We start from the raw sequence: 11,408 nt of genomic DNA, 5'->3' as shown, positions 1-11,408 counted from the left end.
GTAGTAGTAGAAGTAGTAGTACAAGTAGTAGTAACCCTAACCCTAGTACACACTAATAATAATAATATTAATTAATTCCAGAAGGACAATAGTGTGAATGCTTACAATGCTTACATAGATTTGACATTTTAATGTCTACAGCCAGTCCCCCTATAGCAACATCACAAAGCACCAAGGGATTTTGCTATCTACGTAAGTCAGACATTTTCTGTCATTATCCTAGATATATCCTGCACACTTGTCATCCTTATTCACACACTGCAAAGCCAAAGGTTCAACTGATCTCTCTGTCTCTGTTTTGTCTCTCTCCAGGGAATGAGGAGAGAAGATCAGAACATCTATTTGGGAAGACTAGTTTACGATCAAGACGGTCCAGCATTTCAGACCATCAAAGTGCCTGTGAGTGTGCTATAAGTAATGCAGCATCACTCCCATGAACATGTATTATAATTCAAAAAAATTGTGAGGGTTCCCAGATTGTTTCACAAGATACATGTCTCTGTAAAGGACATGAAGTAGAGATGAGCTTTATATGTCTTCTCCACTACACTACAGGCAAATATTGTACTTTTCACTCCACTTCATTTATTTATTAACTTTAGTTACTAGTGCCTAAAGCATTCACACTAATAATCATTATAATCATAATCATAATCATAATGAAACAAACTCAGAGTGGCTAAAGGCTGGCGAGGCATTGGCCGACCCACAACTTGGAGGGGCACCAGCTGATCAAGGACTTCCAAGGGGCAGCGTGCGACCCAGGAGCAGGAGATGTGTTGGCCAATCCAGGAAGAGACTCAGGAACTGGAGGGACAATGGCCGAGCCAAGGAACCTAAGAAAGAAGGAAGGGCCACCACGTCACTGAATCTTGCCTTGGGGCCAGCTGTATTGCATTCAATGGGAGATGCATGGAGAAAACCACAAGTAGTGGTAGTTTTTGTGCCTAAACCTAACCAGAGCATAAGCACAGTGCTGTCACTACATAAAATAGAAACTTGAACCTAAAGAAACCTAATGTAAAGTAGCAACATTAAGAAATTGAAAGTTTCAACTTATCTGTGGTTTGCAGAAATGTAAACTGCCATCATTTTTTCTGGCGATTGGGTTGAAACAGAAGTTATTGATGTGATGTAGAAGTGTTGTTGATGCATGACTGAAGATGATGACTTTTCAGTGATATCATCATGAGCTTGCTATGAAAATGACACTTCACAAAATGACACAAAAATCTCTTAAAGGGCAGCTCAAATTGTGTGAACAATTTTCAAGTGAGTTCTGCAGTTAATCATTTAATAAGTCTTAATGTACAAATTCCCATTTTGGTTTCAAATTAAATACATTGTGTCCATTGGTTGCATGTATGTCTTTTTACTCACAGTATCTCAAACTGTGTTTGGTTTGGTTCTATTCTAGTGTACAGACTTTTATTGTGTTATAGATTTGATCATGTATGAGTCTCTCGATAGTGAACATTTAATTATGATAATTAAACCGATGATTTTGATTCCTCAGTAACCTGCATGTTGTCAAAATCGTAACTACATCAACACTTTTTCATTATAAATCTAAAAGTGAACTGTTTGTATTTGAAAACTGCTTCACGTTCACCCACAGCGTCATTGTCATGATCCAGCTAATTGTCAATAAGCTGCAGATTTGCAGGTTTAGTCCTGATGACTTGTTGACAACAGTTCCAATAATCCAAATCCAGATAACAAACACATAACAAAAACAGCCTTGGACAATGAAATTAACAATGAAATGTATAGGATAGATTTTTTTAATACTATACTACACTTGTTATTATTAAATATTAATACAGTTCTTGCTTTAATTGAGAATTTTGCTCCATGATATTTAATACATTCTGCTTCAGAGGCATGATGGATTTAATGAAAACGCTAAAAAATTAAAACAAAAAACGAAAACGCAATTGAGAGGCTAGAATTGATCATTCCAAATATCAGCACAAAAGACTAATTATCAGCAGCTCCAATCCGAGAAATATCATCATCAACTTCCAAAGCTCATTTGAGAAAACCCGAGTCAGGCCTCCTCCTCTTCTCATCCGTCCTCTGAATGCTCTTTGTCTGAATGTGTTTCTAAAGTTCCCCCCAGTGAAGGAGAGGAGGGCCGGGCTCTACTATGTTACTCTCTTGTTGCAGTATAATAGTCCTACATGGCTCAGGTATGAATTGGTAGACTTCAGTGATCTTCCTATTTTTCTTTTCTTTTTCGTTTCAGAATTAACTCTAAGAACATGTTCAGAAAAAGCTAATGAATGAAAAAATGAACATCATCCGGTCTCCTTCTGTTCAACACAACATTTCTTAATGGACAAATCACGTACTGCTCTCAGTGAGCACAGAAAACAGTCTTATCTAATAGAGAAAGTTGTATTCAAATGTTGAATTGTATTTCTCTTGCCATTGTCATTCTGCTTCTGTTATTTGATTTACAATCATTTACATTTTAAAAGGCGTGAATGCAAGTCTTGGTGTCGACGGTCAAGACTTGTAGTTCACTGTCTTTGTGGAAGTGTAGCTCAGCCTTAGGAATCCTTTTAGGCTAAGTGCCTGTGTCTGGATATGGGGACTGATGCAACAAATAAGCATCAGCTTTAAGAATAAGACCATCTCTGTCCGTGAGGCTCCATCATTTCCCATCTAACAGCAATCTCACATCCCCCTTCCCTTGACTCGTGCACTCAGGTCTCTCTCTGTCCTGTCAGCCTCGCCTATTTCCTTCTTTATTTTGATCATAACATCTTCTAGTGATGACTAAATTATGATTAGATTTAAGGATGTGCAGTGCTTTCATCTGTCTAGTGCGCTGCATAATATTGCCCCCCACCCAACCCCTCTCGAACCGCCAACCCGACCCCCCAAACACACAAAACACAATAGCCATCTACCTCGACTCACTCACCAGCTATTGAAGAGCAGACTGGCTGCTCGGTTCCCATGGAAACAACGCGCGTGTACGTGTGTGTTCAGTAAATTTTTCACGCACACACACGCACGCACGCACACACGCAAACATACACACACACAGGTAGATTTTTAATATGCAAATAATGTGCTCTGCTCTAATGCAACATGTTTACTGCTGCTTTGTGCATCCACAGTGCTGCCGAAACACAAAAGAGTGCAACAGTAGAACTGACACGACAATTTCACTGCTGTTGTAAATCTTTGTATGGACTGAGAGGCACTTTGACACAACTAAGTGTTACGCTCTATTTATTTATTTAGTTATGAGAAAGAGTGCTGCTGTTGTTAGTGCGTAGATGGCTTCACATTTTTTAAAGCCCGTCATGAAAGAATAGTTTTCTATTGTGTTGAACCTGAGGTGACAGAGCCTTCTCAGTAGCTGCCCCCTCCCTCTGACTGCACAGACCTCACAACCTTCAAAACACTCACCAGAACTCACCTTTTTAAAACTACTTTTACTTCTGTCTCTTCTTTGTGTTATTAGTGTGTTTTTTTTTATCATTCTGCTTTTTAACCTGGAAAGTGTCTTTGACAACCTTGAAAAGTGCTGTATAAAAAAGTATAACAATAATAATAATAATAATAATAATAATAATAATATAGTATTATTATTATTATTATTATTATTATTATTATTATTATTATCATCATTGTTATTATTATTATTATTATTATTATTATTATTATTGTCATCATCACTGTTGTTGTTGTTTTGCTTGCACTTACTATTCCTCCTGTATACTGGCCACCATGATCCCTTCTGAATGCAGTTTCAGTGTAAATAATTCTCAATCTGCAGCCCTCGTTTTCTGCAAAAATAGATCCCAGACTTGATCTCTTCAGAGGACATGTTGCAATGCAAGAACAACCTGTTTCGATGTCCATCTGAGCACCAAACTGTTGTTTTAAGACAGACAAGAAAAACTATGAAAATGTCCTTTATGGAAAACCCCTGTGAGGCTGTTATACTCATATTTGCATCTATTAGATGAGTAAAAATTGGAAACTGCAATTCTACGACTCTTATTAATAACTGGCACCAGAGGAAAATCACGGGCCTCATGTATAAAACTCTTTCAAAACGTTCAACTGAGGAAAGAAAAAAAAGTCAGAAGTATAAAACCTGGCTTAGGGCCAACGGTGCGCAGTTTCCTTTCATAAATCCTAAATCAACTTGGAAACGCGCGCACGTGGGTCCGCCTCACACGCCGCCCTCTCCACACCCACATCCACCCATAGAGGGTCAACGCAGAGAGCCTCGTGAATGTGAATGAACTGAGCCGCTGATGCAGTGAATCCTGGCCACAACGAGAGGAAGGTGGAGGAAAAAAGACCTTTCTGGCACAGAGAATACAGTGCAGGACAGAACAGTGTTAGCCCTCACCCTCGGCTGTGATTTGAAAGTAGAAGTTTGATACGCGTACACCATTTATTTATTTATTTATTTATTTATTTATTTATTTATTGAAGTTTAGTTTTAAGGTAAACGTGGCCTGCATTATGATTCGGACAATGAGGATATGGAGTGTAACGACTCGAGTCACTGATTTTAAGTCCACACATTCTTTATTACAGCTGACTGGAGAAAGCAGTGTGTGTGTGTGTGTGTGTGTGTGTGTGTCACGGCGCTGTCTCCAGCGCGCTCTGCGTGGCGCACAGCGTCGATGATGTTCACCGCAGCGATTTTACACACAACTACACAACTAGGCTGTATGAAAACTAAAATCTTACCTACGGTATATTAGTTTGCTGACAGGTGCGCACATTCTCCCGTCAAGTTTGTTTTCGTTGATCACAACTTTTGCGTTAGAAGTGGTGTTTCAGGCCCCATTTTGTGCTTATGCACCGTTTATAAATCAGACCACTGATCGTTGTCGACCATGAGGAAATCTCACTCATTTAGGCTAAACTTTCCAAAAGTGACAAGTGCACATTCCAGAGAGAAACACTGGGTGCTAAATCACACAAGTTTAACTTCTCAAAGTGGAAAGATAACACAACATCATAGTACATTTGTGCAATGTCATGTTTTATTAAAATATCGTTGTCTTATCTGCTCATCTGCAGCATAAATTATCAGTAAGTCAGCACTTTTTTCTTCCATTTCTGTTAGTGGAAGTGTATTCTGAGCCGTCTCCAGTGTCCCAGACACACACATCTCAACTGCTGACAATAAATAGGCCACATTTAGAAAAATAATGTATGTATAAACACACAAACAAATTAAGAAACACATTCATCAGTATCACAACATATATATCGATATAACACAATCAGATGTAGGATATTTTTTTTTGTCCAGATAACAAACGCATAACGAAAACAGGGCTCAAGCCTTGGACAATGAAATTGACAATGAAATGTATAGGATGGAATTAATTAATACTATACTACACTTGTTATTATAAAATATAAATACTTATTAATATGTGTTACACTATATAAACATATTATATGTGCTTGTGTTTTGTTTCTTTATACCACATGTTTGTTAACTGTAAACCTTTTTCTTTTATTCATATGCAACACTTTTCCTAAACAATGCATGTGACAACAATGCAAGATATTTTATTTATTCGCCAGATTTTCACCCATTTGCAAACTTGTAGCCTTCAGCCGCAAACCAACTCTGACTGAAGTGACATCACTCGGGGACATTTGTCAGCCTTCACACAGCTTGCTCATCAACCACGAAAGGCCAAAACATTGTTCCCATTTCACATAGACAGTAGTACATCCCAAGACCCATAAACAGACTTTGATGCATCGGTGGAGTTTCCTTTAAAATGGATTGCATTGAACGCCTTCAACCACCGTACAATAAAAACAGTGACCTACCTGAGAACTCCAGCAGGTGAAACATTCCAGAATCCCATCAGAGACAACGGACAGAAGACTAATACATTTGCATCGGGCCAAGGCTGTGCCCATTGTGGGAATCTGACACACAATGGAATAAAACACAAAACAAAGACAACTTTTAGATTCAGCATGAAACTAATCTGACCAGGACCGGGTCGTTTAGAGGATTAACTTTCTTATGGTACCCTAAGTCATACCTTTCACTGAAACCTGCTGAGGAACAGGGTTTCCTTCAAAAAAAAAAAAAAGTACAGTACGTCTGTCTTAACTGGTGGTGAAACACCTGTTCTGTGTGTTTGGCTGTATTATCATGACAGATCACTTTAGAGATGAAGGAGAAGAGATGTAGCTGTTGTCCTATTTGATTTAATGTGTCAGTGTGAAGGTGAGCTTTAAGAAAATGATCTGAAAACACATGTTGGGCAGAAAGGTGTTTGACATGAAAACAGAATTTTCAGATTTATCTGGATTAGCGTGCATGTGTGTGTGTGTGTGTGTGTGTGTGTGTGTGTCTGTGTATTTGATGTCCATTGAACAGCACAATACTCAATAACAGAATAAATATCTGTGTGTGTATGTGTGTGTTCAGCCCTGGCACCACACATCTCATTCACACCTAATGATCGCAGCCTCTCACTGGCTGCCGTCTCTCCTCCCAGACCAAATCCAATTACCGTGGACAATAGAAACCAGCTCCGGGCTCAGGACTCCATCAGCTCCTCTGGGCTACTGCTCCCTGCTTCGAGACTCCTGCTGGACCCCTAATCATGTCGAGGGTCCACAAGGGTCACAAAGATCACCTGTACACACACAGAGATGCAAGTACAAAGAGAAACACAAATACAAACACATATCAAGCACAAATATCAAGAAATAAAACACAAACATATACAAGTAGAAGAGTGAACAAAAAGATCCAAGCAAATATAAATGAGAACATACGACAGATGGAAGTGATGCAGCAACAAAACACAAGTGAAGCAGAACAGCATCACAGGAGCAGGCATAACAAAAAATAAAACAATCCTGCAAATACAGATATAAACAAATAAGACAGAAACAAGAACAGATGCACACAAATACACACAAACATGTAAACATGATATTGAATATTGCTAACTTTCAGTTCAACACAGCAAATTCATTATGCTATTTATCAACAAGTATTCTTTATTCTTATTCTGTGCAACATGCAAACAGTTTACAGCTACACATGGTTCACTTGTCAATGACTCCATCTAGTGGCATAAACATGAAATAACTGCTTACTGTAGGTGGAGCAGAGTAAATTCAGGAATCCTAGTATCGGACACTGATTATCAGTCACACACCTTAACGCCCATTTAGTTGCTCTGTAGCTTTCTGCAGCTTGTTTAGAAGCTTATTTTTCTATGCCAACATCGACAAAGTCCTTCAAGTACTCAGGAAAAAAAATCTACATTTCCATGACAACTGCATTGCTGAAGATGATATTGCAACTCCTCTAACACTCAAGGAGATCACATCGAGTTACTGAAGCTCTGAGACGCTTGATTATAGACAGGAAGTTGATTTGGGACTTCTGCTCACCTGTTCACAGTCATTCAGCTGCAGCAGGTCAATCAACTCATTAATCATAAATCACAACTTGGCCAACACAAACTGATGTCAGGAGGAGTGAAGAGAAAGGGACAAAAAATAGAAATGAAGAGAACTTGCTTTCAGCACTAAAATCACTTAATTGAGTAAACCTGGTTCATGTAGGTTTCTGTTGACCGCCACACAATCAGCCACTGTCACTCATTCTCACAAACACAACCACTGTATAGCTTTTCAAATGGATTTATTTATAAATGATTTTCCCCACTTCCACATTAACCGTTTAAACACGATGATATTTGATTTTCTTTTTTTATTATTCCTTAAATAGATTACATCATTACATAATACCTTATATGCTGACATTTGTACACATAACATTTCTTACATAGCGAATACAAAGCAGTGAAGAACAGCTACTGATGATGTCGACTCTACAACTTTAGCCACCTGTGCCTTCGATCATAACACCTAAACTCAGATTCAAATTACTGCCAGTCATTTCAAGCAATAACCTTCATCAATTGTCATACATATCATACGTTAACAATGTGGAACATCTATGTCAAAGATAAGTAACTTTGTTAGGAAGTTAACTATATTTTTTGCCACACTCCAGGAGTCTTAGCAGCTGCTTCGGTTTGGTGTTGACACTGATGGATCTGTACTACAGAGCTGAGATCATGCACAAGGTGATGGAAGTCTTTCATGTGTCATCAACAGTGCACGTCATCGTCGGATATCCTTATCCAGAAGGTCTTTGGCCTCGTTGATCTTTGCTGCGAGATACGGTGATCCACCTGCACACACATGAAAATAAAGTTTTAGTCTGATTCTCTAAACACTCCTTGAGCACTTGACCTTCTACAAGTTTTTAAATAACTATAGTTAGGGCCGGGTAACTGGGCAATATAGTGTGGGGTTGCACAACAGTGTTTAAAGTAGGAATTGGACATAAAACCATTCTTTTAAAAAATAGTTAATACTTAGTCCCTGTCCCTGTGATCATATACAAGTCCATTTCACAGATTATGTAAATGTAGTAAATCAAGACTGCTAACGTAGCAAACTTCCATCCATGACATAAAAAACTAACTACAGTCTTGAAGACATCTGCCTTTTGTCTATATCACTTTGAGGGTCAGAGTTCAAGCTTACCTTTATCTGGATGGTTCAGGACCATGATCCTCCGATGTGCATCCCGTACCTTGACCTTTGTGGTGACTGGGCTGGACATAAAACAAATAATGCATCCATGTGAGCAACTATTGCTTTCCTCTGAGCAATCAGAGACACACACTGAAGGGCTGTGCCAATAAGTACAACAACACATACCACTAAAGCAATTTTAACTACAACACATTCTATTACCTGATGCCAAGAATTAGGCTGGCCTCTCGTTTGGACATCTTCTGCTCAAAACCTCCTTTGTAATATGATGAGAAAGCCTGTGGTGACAGAGGAGGATTACAGCATTGATTTTCATTCTTCTCAATCTGAGGATGGACTTCATTTTATTTGATAGTTTGTCTTCTGTTTCCTTTTTCTCAAGTGTTTCTTTCAACCAACTTTTACAAAAAGCAAAAGCCCCAGCAAAGAACAAGGCAAAAGCACTAATGAAAAATGAGAATTGCGGACAACAGCTGTTATAAAACAGGCTGCGTCCACGGTTTGTAATTTTGAATTGCTTTTGGTTGGAGCTTAAGAATTCAGGACTAAAAAGAGGTGAGCCGGGCTTTTACCAGTGTACAGATACCTGATAAAACCTGCATGTCACAATAACAGACATTTTTCAGTTGAGTTCTAACTCATCTGATGCTGCAGTAGTTTAGGCTCAAGTTAGGTTGGATCTGAATCCATTTTATTATCTACATCCAGCCATTTTTGTTTCATCTGGTTAATATTCTGAAGATTAATACATATTAAAAGGCATAAGATACAACATACTTAACAATAAGAGACACAATAATAAGTAGGAAATAGAGTATGTGACGCATCAAGTGATGAAAAAAAAGTGAGATGTAAGATTTTGCAGAATAGGGTGGTATATGAACATCACAGCAAATGTACAGGAGGTTAATTATTTTACTCACTGATGTGGGCATCTTCTTGACAGTCTCAGAGAAGACTTGTCCAAGGGGCTTCCACAGCTGGAATGCATATCGGCCTGTGGATCAAACACACACATGGATTACATTTCTAAATGACAAGGGTGCAACTTTACGCAAAGCAAAAACCTGTAAACAATACTCTAGATGAATAATTTTAGCAATGTGATAGTAAACGAAAGCCTGAAAAGGAATAGTTTACATGCATGTCCAGATAATACTATCTTATCATATTACTGATCTTATATCAAACTTTTCTTACCTGCAAAACCTGCAGCAGCCACACCGAGACCGACTGCAATCAGAGTCCCTCCCTGTCACCAAAACAAGACATGCAGCAGTTACTACACATAACAAAGACGATTTGTGGGGCAGCTTCAGTATGTCCAAATGTGTTATCCATTGTGGAAGCAAGCCACCACTAATCAGTGGCAGCTGATATCAGTAAGTTATTTGTTGGTCGTTCAATAATGGTACAAGTATAGAATTGCTCAAGTAAAAAACAGTGTGTCCGTGAGTGAGGATTTTATTGCAGCAATACACTGGATACTTAGATTATAATAAACATTTTCACACAGGCTTTTTCTGCTCATACACTAAACCATGGGATCTCTACTCAAAACTGGAACATAATGAACGGCCTTAATGGAGGAATGTTACTGTGTAGACTTGCGATGTGAAAGTACCAGAGCAGATCCCATTTTTTAGCTCAGCAACTACTTCATAATGTGCCATACTCATGCTTTGTGACTTATTTGTTCAACTCCTGCTCGTGTTACTTCAATATAAGTTGTAAGTATGATTTGTGCAGTCCCTGAAAGTACAGTGTAGTAGAGACCTCTTTATAATGAGCCTAAAACAGTCAACTTCTAAACAGACTTTTAAAAGATATTTCTACTCCAGTCAGCTCATATTCTTGTGAAAGCAGCTCTGTGGTGGTGAACTGTAGCATAACATAGCTTGATTTTGACATTACATGAAATCAGACAGATGTGTAATGTACCCAATGTCACGTGGCGGTAACTGGCTGTCAGTACAGGTATTATGTAATAAGAAGTGGCATTCTGTTTAACCTGCTATACCTGTGTAATATAGAATAATAAAACTAATTCATTAACAAGTTTACAGAGGAGTTTGAGTCATTGATCATTGTAAAGGCTCTCGTGCCAGACTGATCATCCAGAGATTATGTAGTGATAATAATAATAATCTGACCTTAGTCTAAAGCTATGGACAACAGCAGCCTCTTAGCTTCCCATGTGTTCCCAAACGTCCTCCAGCTACGTCACAAAACGGTTACCGGTACTTGGTTGTTAGCTTCTGCACCTGATGCAAGACGAGCCGCTGCGGTCACTGAGCTAACCCAACAGTCACTACAGGTAAAAGGCGGACTGCTTCAGTTTAACAGACTCCATAAAGGTCCTCAGTGTGAAAACAGAAACTCACCAGCCGTCTGTCTATCTCCGCATCACTCCTCGCGGTTGTTTTTGGAGCGTATTCCGCATATCTCATCATGTCTCCTCCATCCACGGTCATCCCGCCGGGGTTCGCCATGTTGCCTCAGTGACGAATGTCAAAGCCCCGCCCATGGACATGTAGGCCACGCCCCTGTGAGGACCTTCTTTGCGTTTCATTGGAGGATGGCAAAACAACGAATTGGTGCTTTACCGCCACCAACTGGTGTGGAGTGTGTATCCCAGTGTGTGAAATATTACAAAATACATACATTACAATAAAATACTACTAATACTAATACTAATAATACATACATTAAAAAAGGACAGTGATGCTCTCAGGCCTACCCTGCATCCATTATATTTGTGTTTTAGAACTTCTCGGATGTATGTTTGTTTGCATTTCATT

General features: G+C 38.9%; 1 protein-coding gene across 1 annotated transcript; it reads right to left on the bottom strand.

The window, feature by feature from the left end:
- Nucleotides 1-7,664: 7,664 nt before the first annotated feature.
- On the bottom strand, nt 7,665-11,112 carry dnajc15 (DnaJ (Hsp40) homolog, subfamily C, member 15). The gene is made up of 6 exons (XM_084361579.1): nt 10,992-11,112; nt 9,808-9,859; nt 9,531-9,604; nt 8,809-8,885; nt 8,596-8,666; nt 7,665-8,237 (listed from the first exon to the last, which is right to left on the bottom strand). Exons 1-6 carry the CDS (start codon nt 11,097-11,099, stop codon nt 8,167-8,169), a joined length of 453 nt encoding a protein of 150 aa, XP_084217705.1. The 5' UTR covers nt 11,100-11,112; the 3' UTR covers nt 7,665-8,166.
- Nucleotides 11,113-11,408: the final 296 nt, after the last annotated feature.

Source organism: Pagrus pagrus, assembly GCF_965226575.1.
Source record: "Pagrus pagrus genome assembly, chromosome: 9".
NCBI classification, from domain to species: domain Eukaryota; kingdom Metazoa; phylum Chordata; class Actinopteri; order Spariformes; family Sparidae; genus Pagrus; species Pagrus pagrus.
The sequence above is the reverse complement of the archived record's forward strand: the minus strand, read 5'-3'. Positions and strand labels throughout refer to the sequence as shown.